Genomic DNA, 17,611 nt, shown 5'->3' on the forward strand with positions numbered 1-17,611 from the left:
TTATGGTGGTATGTGGCGAAAAGTTGTGCACATATAACATCCTCCAATGTAACAAAACCTGTTTATGAAATTCTGATAGTGAAATCAGTAATTTATCGATCACAAAGTCTGTCATCAGAGGCAGATTCAATCCCCCAATTTTATTGAACAAGTGATTTGGAATACAATACCAGAATGAGTTGCTATGTTTGATCCAGGATTTGATCCAGTTTATTTTGAGAGTTCCATTAAGGCAATCAAAATCAATAACTTTCAGTCCTCCATCCTTTATTTCTTTAATCATGTCACTTTTCTTCATATAATGTGGTTTGTTGCGTCAAATTCAATTTAGTTTGATCTGGTTAATAGGTGTAATTAGTTTATTTGGAATGGCAATAGAGTAGGTTGGATATATACATCTAGATAAACATTTCATCTTCGTAGGATATGTTCAAGCTAGAATTGAAAGATCTCTTTGGAGCCAAGAGTTTAATTTGCTTTTGCATTCCTTCAATTTATCATCAATATTTAAAGACTGGCTCACTTTTTGGTCTTTTGACGGATGAATTCCTAGGTATTATATATTTCTCTTAGCAGTGTATCATGTATCGCTACTAATTCACATTTTTTATATTTAACACTAATCCTGATGCTTTGGAGAAGTTTTGGATTTTATTAATGGCTATAGGTATTTGTTGCTGGTCTCATAAAAATAATGTTGTATCATCTGCTAACTGGCTGATGAGAACATCTGTGCCGAATACATTTAAAGCCTTGATTTCATTGCAGTGTTTCGGATAAATCAATAGCATTTCTGCAGCTAAAATAAACAAATATGGTGAAATAGGACAGCCTTGGGGTATTCCTGCACTAACCTTGAAGGTCAGAGTGGTACAGTTGGGAAGTATGACACAATTACTGATATTCTGAAACAGGCCACTAATAAAACGTCTAAATATAAAACCAAACCCAAAATATTCAAGCACTGCCATTAGAAAGGGGTGCTCCACAGACTCAAAGGCCTTGTAAAAATCTAAAAAAGGATAAATCCAATTTCCACTATTTGGTTGCTATATTCAATAATGTCCATTACTAATCTGATATTATTGTGTATAGACCCGCCTCTTAAAAAGCCAGATTGTGTTTCTGAAATCAGATCCGAAATTCCTTCTTGAAGACGTGCAGTAAAGATATAGGCAAGCAGTTAGTAGTCTGTGTTTCTAAGAGTGATTGGTCTTCTGTTTTCTATAATTCTTGGGTCTTTGCCCGGCTTTGGAATTGCTACAATGATGCCATGTCTCATTGTGGGTGGGAGTGTACAAGTTACTGAAATTTCAGTAAAAGCTTGATGTAGCAGTTCTTGTAAATCCTCCCAGAAATGTTTGTAGAAGGCTCCTGTAAGGCCGTCTGAGCCAGGGGCTTTATCCAGAGCAAGGCTACCAATTACTCCATCTAATTCTGCAATTGTTATTTCATCGTCACATGTTTGTTTAAAGTTATCTTCCACTTTAGGAATAAACTGTTTTATGTCCTTTAAGAAATTCTGGCAGCCTTCTTTAACAAATTTAGAGCTGGCTGTAAAATGTAAAGATTTCTGTGGAGATAATGATTTCATCATTAATTTCAATATGATCAATTATTAGTGAGCTAATATTTTTTTTTTCCTGTCTTTTTTCCCAGGTTACAGGAATATGCTGAATTTCTTTCTCCCTCTTCTATCCACTTGGCTAGAGTGGATCAAGCAGCAACCTCCGGGAGGTGCAAAAGATTTCTATACCGCGACTCTCCACTTGAGGCTGGCTGCAGGAACACCGGAAGTCCCGTCTGCACACACGTTAAAAAGCCGGTTTTGAGACACAAAATAAACTGGTTTACAGCCTGATTCAAAACACCAAACGTGTCTCATTAGCTAGTGTCTTACTGTGCTCCCACTGTACGGGGGTTGAATTTTTTTGTACCACGATCGTTTGGATTATATTTAGGATGAAAGCTGATCTCATTTGATTGACAGATAGCTCGGCAGGCAGAGGCTCCGTTTCTGTCAACCAGAATGCTAGCTAGCAGGCTGACAGGAAGTCGCACTTAGTGGACAGGCCGTTAGGTTGATCCAAAGTTTGGCTGAGACTGCGATTTCAATACGGAAGCATCCACGAATGGGCTTCAAAAGCCGTTTTACTCCGCCTATTGTAAGCAGAAGACTGACGTCACACGGGGTTTGTCCAATTCTTTCTACAGTCTATGGAGTGGATGAAGGCTCCTTCTGCTTTTTGAGTGTACATGTCATCTATTTTCAATTGAAGATTTGCTATGTTCCTCCTATCTTCTTCTGTGGGGTCTGGTTTATTGCAGAAGACATTCAGTTGTTGAATAATGACCTGTTCCCTGTCTATCATGATCTTTCTTGCATTGTTTACTTAATTCAATGGTGAATTTCCATATTTCATATTTGAGAAACTCCCACTTCTTTACAGGTGTTGTGAGTTCTTCAGAATTTTTAATCTCTGTAACAGGGCATTTGATTTTTTTGGCAGTATTTTTCATTTTTGATTAAACTGGCATTAAACTTCCAATATTTATTTGAATGTTTGTATTTTTCGGTCTCAAACGTAAAAGAATAACACTGTGATCAGTAAGTGGAGCAGCAGAAATATCAGAGCTAATTTCATAACATAATAAATGGCTTAACACCAACCAGTAGTCTATTCTTGACTTGCGGGTTGAATAAAACCATGAGTATTTTAATATTCCAGGGTTTAAAGGGATATTTTGGGATTTTTGAAGTTGGGTCATATGAGGTGCTTGACTATAGTAGTAGCATTAGCCTCCGGTGATTTACGTGTATTTTGATCCTGTTATTACGAGCTCAGAGAGAGCTGGCGCATAGCGGCTGTAGATGGGAACGTTTTGTCCGCATAAATTAAGGAGTTTTACGATAAAACGGGCCAAGAAAATAAGTTCGCTCACCTGTGCGCTGTGTCGAAAATGTACGTAGTGCTTCATTTTCAGGTACTAATTTATGATGCAGCTTTTGCCATTTTGTATCCTTCCTCCTCCTAACACTGTTTACATCCGCCAGTCAACTGTATGGGTCTGCTCTGTTCTACAGAAATAATAACACCACCTCAAGCTAAAACAATGATAGCATGAGCGATTTGGACACAAGTGATGATGATGTGCTGTTTACTAGAGGGATATTTTTATGAACCGGAGAACACTGAAGAAGAACTTATACAGATGGATACAGACCGGACTTATAAAGCGGGCTGAAAGAGAGACCAGAGAACCTTCAGTCAAAAGTTTAGAGCTGGAGAGATCCCCAGTTATCTGGTGGTGTAGGTGTGGAAAATGCAAACCCACTCGGAGAGCTACTGTTGTCATGAGTGGGACTTAGTTGCGACACTTCTTCAGGACATTATTGAATCAGAGGATAGCGGCTCACAGACGCCTGCAGTCTGCGTCACACTCCATCCAGAATTCCCTGCCTTACTAAACGCTGGTGTTTTGCGGACCTTCTTCAACTTTTTGAAGATAAATTGGAAAACCAGACCCCGACCAGAAGGGCCGAATGGAAGTTTGTCATCCAGGTAAGTTTATGACTGTCGCCTTTCCCTCTAATGGCTGGTACAAGCTACAGTCGGCACAATTACCTTATGAAAACAATGTGTCAGCTATTGGAGGTGAAAATGCACTAGAATCATATGTCACTCAGGCCCACCCATCTCTGTGAAATACCACATCTTTGGAATTGACTGTAGGGCATCAGGAAGCTGTGCTTCGTGGCTTGGGCTTTGCAATGGAACTGCCTATAAATATGTGAGTGTTTGGCTGTGTGTTTTAAATGTTTATATCGGTAAGTAGTGCTTACCTGAAGTGTAGGTACAGCAGAACTCTTCAACCTATGCTTGTGTTTTGATAGTCCTTTTAAACAGTCCTGCTTGGTAAAATGGGCACTGCAATAAACCTTTCAGTGCAGAAGGCGGGGTGTTTATATCCATATTCAAGCCAAAGTTGGCGAAGACCAACGTCACATAGCAGAATACGGTGAAATCTGTATGGTGTCCAGGAGGTGTGCTTGTTTGAATAGCCTGGATTAATGCAAGTACGCAGCATCTTCTGAATCTGCAAAAAAATGAATTAAAAAACTCACAGCGCGTTATAGTAACTGATGCTTGACCCCGCTAAGAATGCTTTTCTTTTTGTTATGTTTCTTAAGCCCCGCGCATTAATAGAAATAAAAGATATGTCATCTTTTAAGCAGGACATGTAACAAAAAATAAAAGATACACAAAACTAACACAGAATGACCTGAACTGTTGTAGAACAAGTGTGAACTTATTGACTAGTTGTAGGTATTAACTGAATGTAGCAACCCCTGAACATGTGACGTTTTCTATTCAGAAACTCACCTATTTTTAGGATTCATTATCCCAGGCCTTTTGGTTAAGGTGTGACTCTTCATCCCTGAAGTTTCTGCATGATGATCTGTCGAGGATGGTTAGCGTTGTGCTGTCCGAACCGGTGCACAGAGTCCAGGGTGAGGTCCATTCTCTCCTTCCAGTGTGGAGCAATCTTCACGACGATCTCTTTAACGACCCGCCTTGTGTTTTCTTCTTTTTCCTCTCTTAGATCATTTAGCCTTAAATTCCATCTTCTCTTGTATCTTTCCAGATCTGCAGTTTTCATTTCTAATTCTGTGGACCTCTTTTCCAGTTCTGCATTCTTCTTTCTGATCTTTTTCATTTCTTCTTCAAGCTCTTTGTTTTTGGTCTTGCATTCTTTTATTTCACTGCTGTTAACCGCCACTGCTTTGGCAATGCTGGATATCGTAAGCGTGTTATTTTTTAGTTCGTTTTGGAATCCCTTCATCATGATTTGCAGAGCTCCAATAGCAGCCAAGATTTTTGCATTGGTTGAGTCCTCTGCTTTAGGGTCATCAGCTGTTTTTTTGTCGTCTTTCAGCTTTTTCTGTGGCACTGCTGGCTTCGAGGGTGATGTTAAAGCATTTTTAATCCCCTTAGCGTTTGTCTCCATGCTTTCTTCTGCGTGGTAGTCGTGCATTGGAAGAGCCCTCACTTTAGCATTGGCGTTAGCGTTAGTGTTAGCTTTGATGATGTTATGGTTAGCTTTGTGCATGCTGTTGTATTTTGCCCAGGATAATTTCACTTACTGAATTCCGACTGAGTCCCTGAGGTTCGTCCACATTTATAATCAATAATATAGTCTATGTGAGTTATAAGTCCATTTAATTTCCAACTTTTCAGGATTCGCTACTCGGAGCAGATTACAGCGCATCTGTCCCTCCCGCCATCTTGCCCGTAAGTCAAGCCATCTGAAGTTCAAGTAGTTCCTGAACATTATCTTTTAAAGGGCCAGTGTACAAAATTCAAAAGCAACCAAAAGTAACAGCAATATGAAAATACTTATGTTAGTATACTGTGTTAATTTACCGTATTCATACCTCAATCTCAAATGTGCTTCATTAGCATGAACAAGTACATCATGTTGTTGCTAAAGCAGTACAGATAATGCGCGAGTGGCTCGTGCATTGCCCCGAGCCAGTATTGTTCTTCCGTGCATTTCTTTTTTCTTTATCTTGTGGATTAAATTTCACTGCTTACTCCTCCTAGGGCTTTATGAAAACCCCTGCAAATTATACATCAAAACGTGTGGTTTGTTCCCGATCGGTGTGCTTTGACTTTTCTAAGAGATTCGCCATTTTTCGCAAAGTTATTCACAAAAAACTGTGAAAAAAGTCCCATAAGAAATGAATGGAGAGAGGGACGAAGAAACAACAAAAATAGTTTTTTTTTTATTTTTACCACCCCTACTGCTTCGCCATACTTTCACCTACAGAGATCATTCAAACTTTAAAACACAGGTATTTTTGTCCTGTCTTCAGGAATGTCTTTGGTATGGCAATGGGGTTTACGATTTTTGATAGGAGAGTCTTCAAAACTCCTGTGCGTTGACTGAAAATGCTTAAAAATTTCCCTGCTAGAGTGGATGATGTCATCACCCCAGAGGCTGGTAGAGCTGACACATCAACTGAGAATTTTGCAAACAACTACTGACTATGGCCACAAATCTAACACCACACACATAAAATATATATCAAAACGGAGGAAATCTTGTCCCGCTACTGTCAAACCAAGAACCAAAGCCATATCATGCACACTTTTGGCATGAGAGGACCAACTGTCCCAAGTACGGTGACATCTCTCTCATCTGCTGCAATGTTATAGAATCTGAGATTTTGGTCTTCAGACTGAGGAAGATGCCCGTTTTTAGCTCGCACCCCTGGCTTCATTTCTCACACAATCAACATCAAAATAATATCACTGTTAGTTCCAAGCCTGCAGATGCTCACGCTGAAATCCGTTTGATGATAGCATATATGGTGTTCACACACAGAGGAGAAAGAGACTGTGTTCACAGGCAAAATCACCCAAAACGGCTCTCTTCTCTCACAGCTGTAACTGCTCTCTGTGATCACTGATGATGATGTCATTGCTGATTTACACACATACAGCCCTCAGTGAGCTCTGATCATGCAAACACATGGAGCTGTTCCAATAAAGCAGCTCATTTAAACAATGCTTTAACAGGATGGTGGGACACTGTGGGTGGCTTCTCATCCACATACAGTCCCCCATAAAGTCTTTAGCGACGTCAGTCGCCAGAGGCAGCCATGCATATATCCCATATGAAGTGAATGGGAGAGATTGTGTATTTGTGTATGTTAGCATGCGAAGTGCGCATGCATGTGTGTTTATGTGTTGTCTTGACTTTGGTGACGTCAATCAAAATAAGAACCCACAATCCTTTCTCAATAAAAGTTTTTAATGTGTTCAAATGGAGCTAGAAATGATACAATTCATCTCTTCTGCACCTGCTCTCATCAAGACCTTGACAGGAACTGCATGTCTGTATAAAATTCAATTAAAGGACTCTATTTCATAGGGAGGGCCAACACCACCAGGTATATCAAGAAGACAGCTGAAGCTCAGGTGCCAGGTGATCAGCATCAGCCTAATCAGGCCACATGACTAAAACACATGAATGAAGTCTCCTGTCATGTACAGTGTTTCTCAACCATTTCACCGTGTCATTGTGCGGCTACATGCTGCTTCAGCCTGGACTTGGACATGACCTTGTAATGAGAAGTCGGGCTATTGCCAGGAATGACCTTGTGATGAATTATCAAATCAGGCAAGACATTCTGGCTCCAGACTGTTGATGAAATAAGCAGGCTGCATCAGAACAGAAGAGACCTAATATGCTGGTACAGCGTCTTTCCAGGGTTTTTTTATTTTTTCAACTTTATTTGTAAACTACAGAGCCCAGGAGGTGACATGAATGTGTTCATTTTTTTGATATGCGCGCACGATTTAGTATCTCACACAACAGCACATAAACAACATATCAGATGTTAAACTGAGGCATGAAAAACATTAGCTCATTTTGAATTTGATGGCAGCAACACATCAAAAAAAGTAGGGACAGGGCCATGTTTACCATTGTGTAGCATCACCTCTTCTTTTAACAACAGTCTGTAAATGTCTGGAAAGTGAGGAGACCAGATGATAGGAGAGGAATGCTGTCCCATTCTAGCTCCTGGTCTGGATTTCTCCTTCGTTGATGCTCCAAATGTTTTCTACTGGTGAAAGGTCTGGACTGCAGACAGACCAGCACAGGACCAGAACTCAAAGCCATGCTGTTGTGATGGATGTGGTATGTGGTTTAGCATGGTCTTGCTGAGATAGTCAAGGTCTTCCCTGACAGAGACGTTGTCTGGATGGGAGTGTGTGTTGCTCTAAAAGCTCTCTCTGCTTTCCAGCATTGATAGTTCCTCTCCAGATGTTAGAGCTGCCTACGCCATAGGCACTAATGCAACCCCATACCATCAGAGATGCAGGCTTTAGAACTGAGCCAGGAGAACAAGCTGGGTGCTCCCTCTCCTCTATAGTCCAAAGGAAATGGCGTCTATGGTTTCATCTGACCACAGAACAGTTTTCCATGTTTCCTCAGTCCATGTTAAATGAAAAAAAAAATGCAGTGAGTCCAGTACAGAATCATGCCTGGTTTTAATGCAGTGGCCCCTGAGGGCCCCTTCAGCCTTGTCCCTTGCTCACAGAGATTCCTCCAGATTCCCTGAAATTCTTGAAGATATTATGGACTGTAGATGGAGGGAGATTCAATGTCTGCAATTTCACATTGAAGACCATTTTTCTGAAATTGTTTTTCACCGATAAACCTCCACCCATCTTTACTTCTGAGATACTCTGCCTCTCTAAAATGCTCCTTTTATGCCCAGTCTTTTTACTGACCTGTTGCCAGTTAACCCCATCAGTTGCAATATCCTCCTCTGGCTGTTTTATCAGTAGTGACACTTACTTTTCCAGTCTTCTGTTGCCCTGTCCCTACTTTTTTGACATGTGTTGCTGCCAGGGGTGTAGCTAGTGATTTAGGGCCCCAAGGAAGAATATTACACAGGGCCCCCTTCAACCAGCTAGCCAATCAGCAAATGTTGCCTCATTTTTACAAGTATCTCTGCATTTTAATGTGTTTTTGGACCATAATTTCCTCATTTATGGGCAATATTTTTTTCTATATTTACATGTATATTCTGCAGCACTGGACCACACCATTTGGACATTTTTAAGAGACGAGCAGGGGCCCCAGTATTGTGTTTTATCTATTTGATAGTAATTTCAGTCTGTTGACTGATTCATTTGGTCACTTTTGATTCAATAATGACACTAAATGCCAAGGAAAAACAAATAAAAACACCTTTTTCATTGCAGGCTACTTAAGAGCCCCTCCCCACTGTGGGCCTGGGCAATCAACCCCCCCCCCCCCCGTGCTACACCCCTGGGTATACCTAGGCACCTTCTTAGCATTCTGTTTTGGATTTCTTGAACTAATTTGTGTTCTGTTGACACGATTGGCATGAAACTGCACATGGATGTGTATTTTTGCTCATTTTTAATTTTTCAAGCCAAATCATCACATTGGCCTGTTCGGTATTGTGCATTGGAAAAATACTCACGTATATATCACTCACCCATTTAAAGCCATTATAATTGCTTATTTTTTTTGGAAATTTGAAATATCATGTATCACTGTTATCTGTGATGCAACTTTGAATGGGAACCTTAGACTTGAAATTTTTACTAGTAACCACTAGATGGCGCCATTACTCTTTTTGGGCCAAGCGTGTATCCATAGGGCACTTAAAAGACACACATGTACAGGGATTTTCTATAGCGCTGTGAAACAAAGGCATAAAGAAATGAAATAATGATGTCTGTGGGTGTGGATATAGGAATATAAACTTGGGTTTTGAATGCAAGAGAAATTGCATCTCTGAAGCGCCACGCCAGCGTGTTTTGTTGGGGATATGGTGCAGGTCTATGTTCAGTGCTGGGGCTGCCAAACCACATCAACACCTGTTGATCAGAAAATTGATTAATTTATTGATTATTTATTGAAATACTGAAAATTACCAAAGATTTGCTATGTCATGATCAGAAACAAACTGTAATGATAAGTTAAGGGATTGTGTGTTTGATATGCCAACAACAGCAGAGAAAGATATATATATATATATATATATATATATATATATATATATATATATATATATGATAGATATATAGATATATAGATATCTATATCTATATCTATATCTATATATATATAGATATATATACAGTGCTTAACAAATGTATTAGACCACCCTAACCCTAACCAAAGTAAGGTTTATGCCACAGCTTCTAAATTAACAGCATTGGTAATTACCAAAATCATTTTTGATGTTTCTGCAATGGTTAATACACCAATATGTAGAAGCTCTTTAACCCAAATGATATTTTTAATGCTAAAATAGAATTATTATTGTTATCCATGAATTTTCAAATTTACAAATTTACAACAACAAAAAAAAAAACCCTGAAAAAATAGTAAAGCACATTAATATATCTTGATTAATATGTCAAATTATGGTTATTTACTGTCATTCCTGAAGAGAAGAATGAGTTTTAGTGGTTGAATGTTGTGCTTGATTAATTTCTGACTTCTCAGAGAAGTCCAGTGAGCCGGCTTAAATTTGGGTGAATTCAGTTTGAAATTCCTCATTCCTGTTCAAAATGGTAAAACGTGGAGAGCTGACTGAAAATGAAAGAGTCTGCATTAAAGCACTTCATGATGCTGGATGGTCTCTGAGACAAATATGACAGGTGGTCTAATACATTTGTTAAGCACTGTATATATATATATATATATATATATATATATAGTGGAATGTTGATGATAATAATGATAATGATTAGTTGGACATGTTATTGTGCTGTCATAGGACTTAGACCAGCAAGAAATGAGAAATACTGCCGATAATAAAGTCTTGTGATAGTGAGAGCAGCAGTAACTGTGACATAAAGAACACAGATGATGGTGATAAATAAATAAATAATAATTTAAGTTAATAATTTAGGATGGAATGATGGCAATAGTGGTATCTGAGATGAGAAGAAAAGACAAAAACAAGGAGGAAGCATAAAAATAGTACATAGTGAGATGATTTAGAGGAGATGGAGAGGAGAGGAGAAGAAAAGAAAAGTACTTTTAATTATATAAGAAGGAGAGTATGTCTAATTTTACATTATCAAGGCTTACTTCAAATCACACAAATAAATGTAAAAAGATTTGAGGAAAAACAGAGTAACATCCTCAGAATATTGGGGCATGACGCCTGTGAAATGGGTCGTTATATTTGCTGGGTGGGGGTGTCTTAATGCCACTGCTGCTGCTGAAGAGCTCGTGCAGGCAGCATATCGGCCTTTAGCTGGGGTAGGCGGTATCCTAGCAACCAAACACGCAGACTGGGACGTCCTGTTAGATCAGTGTCTGTAGTTTAACATCGGTGCTAGCAAAAAAGATGGACGAATCACTCGAGGCACAACTCAAACAACTCTCTACCGACACTAGCTTCACCCAACCACGCCGGAAAGAAACGTCCTACTTCAACAGAGACCCAAAGGTGAGTGTTGACGGCCATAAGCTAGCCTAGCTGCTAATGAAGCTAGTAAGACATCATAGGTCGTCAGGCTGCAGCCAATACGAAGCTGAAAAAACCTTATTCTCATAGAAGGCTGCTCAAAGGCTGCTGTACAAAACAATAATTACGAGAGGAGTGTTTTTGTGTTCACTCTAAAGCAGGGCTGTCCAAACTTTCATCCACTGAAGGCTGCAATAAAATAAATCTAAGGCTGACTAGGCCACTGTGGTATACAGGTGCTTCTAGAAAAACTAGAATATCATGTAAAAGTTAGTTCATCTGACGAAGGGGTGGTTGCATGAGTGAAAAATGGGTTAATCCAGAGATTTGTAGTAAAAAAATAATAATAATAATAATAATTACAATAGTCCTTCAAAAAGCAATCCAAGGCACAATGCAGGTTTTATATGTAACTAAAAACCCTTTATTTCACATGGTAAAAGACATTTTTTAAAAGCTGACACGTTGTGACCTACTCAGGTCTTCATCACGGATTGCACACCTGTAGAGAGTTACACTAACCAGGGAGAGTGAGGAAGTAAGAGCCCACTGGTTAAAGAGCAGGAGTGTCACTTATCACCAGGAGGAAACAAAGAGCAGTGTGAGGAGAGAAAAGAAGAGAGGAAGTGAATAAAGGGACATTTCCTCCTAAAATTTCTGCAAATGTCAAAATAAAATTTACAAATAAATACAATGGAAATAAATCCAGATTAATTCCCTAAAATTTCCATGTAAATTTGTAAAAATTTCAAAGGACAATTCAATACTCCAAAAGTCCTAATCCAGCTCAAGAAATATACAAATAAATTTCCCAAATTCCCAAGAAAATGCCAAATAAATTCAAAGCAAATATCCTTAAAACCTTCAATGAAACTCTCCAAAATATGCAAACATATCTCGGAAAGTTACTTGAAAATACTTCATAATTTCCAAGTAAATTCTCCTAAATATCAAAATCATTTAAAGCCAATAACTTTAACTTCAATGGACCTTCTGGACGATAATCTCAAAAATTATAATAGCAGAAATTGTTACTTTGTTGTAGGAGAGCAACTGTTTAAATTCATGCTTTAGATAATAAAACCTGCTCACTTTCTGTCCATTACAAGGCTCCGGAGATCTCCACTTATGACCAAGTGTTCCACCAGGCTGAGGGCTATGACATGAAACTGCGCCGGGATGACAGAAAACACGATAAAGGAAGAGGACTGGACATAAATGGAGAGGTAGTATCTGAAACTAAGTCAACATTTTAGTCTCTCAGCTCCTCATGTGAAGGAATTCTTAATGATGCAGCTGAATTATATAGATAAGCAGAAGAAAGTGTTTTTCCTGTCTTTAGTTTATCATTCTTTCAAGTTTAAAGGTTTCGACTTTGCCAATTCCATAAACAAGGGGATAACAGAGGCTTTTTAACCCTCCAGGGTCCCTAAAAAACCCCCACATTTAGGACCCTTGGGACCCACACAGATCCCTTCAGAAAAAAGTGACATGAAAATCATCATTAATATTTTTCCATGTTTAAAGCTTAAATCTTTTTATCAGCTTCAGCCCTAATGAGAACTATAATGTTTTTATTCATTTTTAAATATAATTTACATGCTTATGTCGTTTTTGTCATAATAGCACCTCCTACTTCAACAAGAAAAATGCTAAATATAAATTATACACTGCAGAGTGGAATGATTGTGGTGAGGTTTTAGAGCCTTGTTTGTGTCAGTAAATTATAACAACACTGATTTTGTTGCATTATTATTTTTGAGTACAGGTTTATATCAAAAACTCACACTTGGGACCCTAGGGACCAAAATGGGTCCCTGCAGGAAAAGTGCTGAATAATCATATGAATTAACTTTTTTTTCTCTTTTAAAGCTTGAATCTTTTATTTAGCTTCAGTCCTTATCAGAACTATAATGTTTTTTATTTATTTGTTTAATGTTTAATTTATATTAAAGGACTTGATTGGGCCCTGGAGCCCCCAGGGGGTTTTAAAGAGGCTAACAGACAATTTCAGGCCAGTTTCTCACTTAAAGGCATTTATAAGTAAAAGGCACTGTGCACACTTTAACTTAAGTCTAATATGCATGGCCATAATGATCAGTTTCTCATACTTTAGCTTTTAAATTTACGGACATGAAAATGTAATACATACATTTAGAGTCAACGATCACTTCATAGCTATGTGCTGCCGTTTATATTAACCAGACTGGGGGGATGTATTTAGCCTGCAGCATCTTTTATCACATGTATTTATTATGTTACCTTGAACAGTTGTTGTATATATAGTAAACTGCAAAACTAATGTAATCTGAAGTTAAACCAGAGCATTATAGTTTATTTACACTGTTGCAGTAAATATGTCAGTAGACATTGCCTTACAGCACTTTAACAGCCTACACATTTGACACAGGGCTGTATAAGCACTGACACTATGCTGTTTATAGAGGCCAATAGAAAGTCCTGATTATTTCTGCAACATCTTCAACTAAGAACTTCCTGACAATAAATCTCTTGAGAATCAGTACACAATGAAAATGTGTTCTTAAGAGGTATAGAGCTAAAATGCTCCATATTCATCAGTCTGTTAACATTTTCACTGTGTGCTGGCTGACATACAGTATAGGTCTAAGTGTTATGGCTGCTTTTGATTCCATCTCAGCTCCATAGAGTAATTATTCATGTCAAGAAAACTAGCTGGCTGTGAGTTTCTGGGTCGCTGAAAGCAGAGAGGGTGATGAACAAAGGAAGCACTCACACTGCTGAGCATGTAATTACAGAGAGTTGAGAGGGTGGCCGTCAGCGCTGCTGACAGCTCCTGCTGAATTAGGACGTTTCTGCTCTGGAATCCACATCTGAATATGAATCAAACCTTATTTATTGTAAAAACTATTCACAAGATAACAGCAGGGAGTTATTTTTTATTCATGTTTCCACCGAGGCCTGTGCAAATAAAATCCAGCAGTGGATCTGCAGCAGCCAGAGGCAGGTACTGATTTTTCTGCACATAGTGAGCCTGACCTCCCTGTAGACAGTGACACATTCTGCCCTAAGTTATAATGAGCAACACACTTATGTCAGTCCTCACATAACCTAGCATCATGCTGTAGCTGGTATGGCCAATTACTCTGACTAATTTTGTCTCTGCAGTAACTGTAAACTAGACATAATGGGAATTAAAGAAAAATGAAAGTAAAAATCATCTGTTATCTAACTGCAAGGACCTTCCCTTCAACTAAAACTGTTCATGCTTTTTTCTTTGGTATCAATAGTGAAACGACAGCATTACTATAAACAGTCACAGTATAAAGCACCTGAAGCTGCTGGCCTCCCATCTCTCCCAGCAAAAACCTTGTAAATAAGAGGTCATCAACCACATCTGCACAAGGGCCAGGCTTAGTCTGGACAGAGACTCTGGGGGCCGGACTTTCAAATTAACAAAAATTAGATAAATATTTTTGGTCTGATTAAAATATTATTGTATTAGTATTTGTAATTCTTTTCAAAACACAGGAGATTTTTAGGTATTACAGTGAGATTTATCCCTGTTATCTATAATGCAGCAGGCCACAAAGAGACAGGCCAGCCCGCAGAATTGTCCAGGTCCCTGAAAATCCCCAATAATGGGTCCTCCTCCCCAGTTGTGATTAAGCCCTAATATTCATTCATTTTTTACACTTTTAACCCCTTTCATGACTTCTTTTGGCCATTTCTGCAACATTTCCCGCCCCTAAACTTAATTTGATCATTTTTGCCACTTTTAAAACATATTTTGCCACTTTTATCCATTTTGATACTCTTTAACCCATTTTTGCAACTTTCCTGCCAATTACTGTTCCTGTGTCCCACTCTTCAATCCCTTTTCACCACTTTACCAGGCTATTTTTGCAATATTTTGCCTCTTTAAAACCATTTTCTTTTCTCTAACCCGTTTAAAGTGGGTGTAGTGTGTATCGAAATGAAATCAGTAAAGGTCGATTTAATCATATATTTATATATTCAAAATAATTCATTCCAGATTAATTTGAATAATACTGGGTTAGACGGTAGCCATTTTTTCAAACACCCCATATTCACACTTCCCCTTTTTATCACCACAAAAATGTGTGCTAAAATGCTTCTGAGTGTTCTTAACTAAGAACAAAATCACAGACAAGAAAACTTTGTTGAATATAGGATTTCAGTTTGGTAGCTAACAGCTAGCTAGAACTCCCATATAGATGGATCCATTTAAAACAATGCATGCTGAATACATCAAAATCTGTAAGCCATAATCATCAACATTTCAAGAAATAAAGGCTTGAAATATTTCACTCTGTGTGTAATGAGTTTATTTAATATATAGGTTTCACTTTCTGAAACGAGTGACAAAAAATATTGAACTTTTTCATGATATTCTAACTTTTATAAGATGTACCTGTATCTAATAATATCATTGTTATAATATATAATGTTGTTTTTTGTTTGTGTTTGTTGAACAACACATAAGCTAAGGAACCTTCAAATAATTGCATAATAATTGCAATATTGGGGAAAAAATTGGGATTATATTATTTTTGCAAATTGTTCAGCCCTAATACGCAGCCAGTAGTTTATTTTTTTTTTTTAAAGAAGGGGTGCATTAGTAGAGAGAGAATTACAATGGAAAAATTGAAATAATTGAAACAGCAGATTTATTTTTTGAACTGTATTATTATTATTAAACATTGAAAAAACAATACAGAACATTCCTTGACAACATCATAGAATATGTATGACAGTGAGAAAAATAGCAGGAAAAACAAACACAACACATTGGGGCCTAGAAAGCTGAATAATAATAATGAATGAAAAACAAATAAGTAAATAAATGGACAGTTAAGACATTACAGCACAGTGTGGGGTTCCCCTCAGTTAGAGAGGTATCTTGCTATAGTAGCCACCTCCTCACAAAGACACCCACCTTAATTGTGATTGAGCCGTTAAAGCCTCCATTCCATACACCTCCCTCAGCTTCTGTTTCCACTGTGCCACTGTGGTGGCCAAACAGCTGGTTTATGTCGGTTAGAGGCTCTAAATGTCGGTTTCACTTATTTTTAGATTAATTGCCCAGCTCTATACCCATGTTCAATTCGTCAGAAACATTCTGCCATCATGTGCGGCATATTTGGTTAAAAAAAAGAGTTATGATAACATGAAGATAAATTCAAACCTGTGATTGGCCCATTAAGACTGTTAATGTCAACCAAAGTACCTTGTACATATAGTTATTAGTTAGGGCTCCTGTATCTGGTGTTTTACTCAGAACCCTCAGATTATTGATCTTGCATATCTTTGTCTTGTCTTGTTCGGCCCCAGGAGAAGTCCAGAGTTGTTCCTGTGCGCTCCTCTGCAGAGTACGGCCATCATCCAGTTCCCGCCCTCTTTCAAACAAGCCGAAGGCACAACAGGGTGGCGAGCACTAGAGCGGAATTTTACATGAAGAATGGGATTATCTGGAATGTGGAGGAGGGGTATGGATCCGTGGCTCCCATTTAAATCACTAATATCATGATATTGTAGAGTGCACGTTTCTTTTACTGTGTAACCATCAACATTTCAGCAATGATTAAATCAAATCACTTATTTCATTGGTTTTTATACTTGTTAGCTGGACATGTGTTATTTTAGTTAAAACTGGAGAGAGACCTGAAAGAACAAATCAGAGAAAAAGGCAGTGACATTTCTGAGGAAGAAAAAACGACTTATCTGGCTTTCTAATTTAGATTCCATCAGCATGCATGCCTCTGCAAAGTTCAGATGGTACAGAAAGTCTCTTAACTTCTGAACTTGAATGAACTGTCTTTTGGTGTTGAATATCACATTCCAAATCAAAGCTTTAGTGTTTATTCTTCTCTCTTCAGTAGCTGCTTTTATGAAACGTCCTGAACGATGGAAATAAGCATGCCACCACTGAAGTATTAGGATTTGTTTTCAGAAATTACTGAGAATCCCTTAGAAAAAAAAAAAACATGACCACTTGATCACAGTTAGCTTACATGGCCTGCATTTGATCTTGTTTTGGGTTGTTTTTATGCTACGGTTGAGGACTAAATTATTACCCCCCTATGAAAATGTCAGTTTTTCTCCAATATTTCCTGAGTGCTGTTAAAAAGAGTGGAGAGTTTTTAGCACAGCTTTTCCAAACATTCTAGTTTGATTTTGGACACTTACATTATTTTACTTTACACACAGAAACAAAATTATTTCTCTTAAACCAAAAACTACCAGGGTCATAATTATTAGCCCCCTTTAAAACTGATTTTTAGTCAAGCCATAGCAAAAACCACTGTTGGTCAATGGTGTGCCTTAACTTTGCAATGCTCAAAGTTTCTAAAATCAAGCTAAAACCAGAAGTTATTTCCTGATTTACATGCAGTATGAGCTGCCACTTGTTAAGGCACCATGCCAAAACCAAAAGAACTCCTCGCTATCACAGCGTTTCCACAAGTCAAGAACTGGAGTGAGAGTATTGATCAAGATATTCAATGAGAGCCACACAGTCCAGAACAAGCCTGGAAGAGGTAGGAAGAGAAAGATTTCAAAGACTCTGGAAAGATG

The 17,611-nt window shown here is 38.2% G+C and overlaps 1 protein-coding gene across 1 annotated transcript; it reads left to right on the forward strand.

Moving 5' to 3' along the window:
* Positions 1-10,800: 10,800 nt before the first annotated feature.
* On the forward strand, positions 10,801-16,624 carry c16h5orf49 (chromosome 16 C5orf49 homolog). Its single transcript, XM_041809846.1, has 3 exons — positions 10,801-11,017; positions 12,145-12,261; positions 16,370-16,624. Exons 1-3 carry the CDS (start codon positions 10,916-10,918, stop codon positions 16,547-16,549), a joined length of 399 nt encoding a protein of 132 aa, XP_041665780.1. The 5' UTR covers positions 10,801-10,915; the 3' UTR covers positions 16,550-16,624.
* The last annotated feature ends 987 nt before the right edge of the window (positions 16,625-17,611 follow it).

The sequence above is a fragment of the Cheilinus undulatus genome, linkage group 16 (genome assembly GCF_018320785.1).
Source record: "Cheilinus undulatus linkage group 16, ASM1832078v1, whole genome shotgun sequence".
NCBI classification, from domain to species: domain Eukaryota; kingdom Metazoa; phylum Chordata; class Actinopteri; order Labriformes; family Labridae; genus Cheilinus; species Cheilinus undulatus.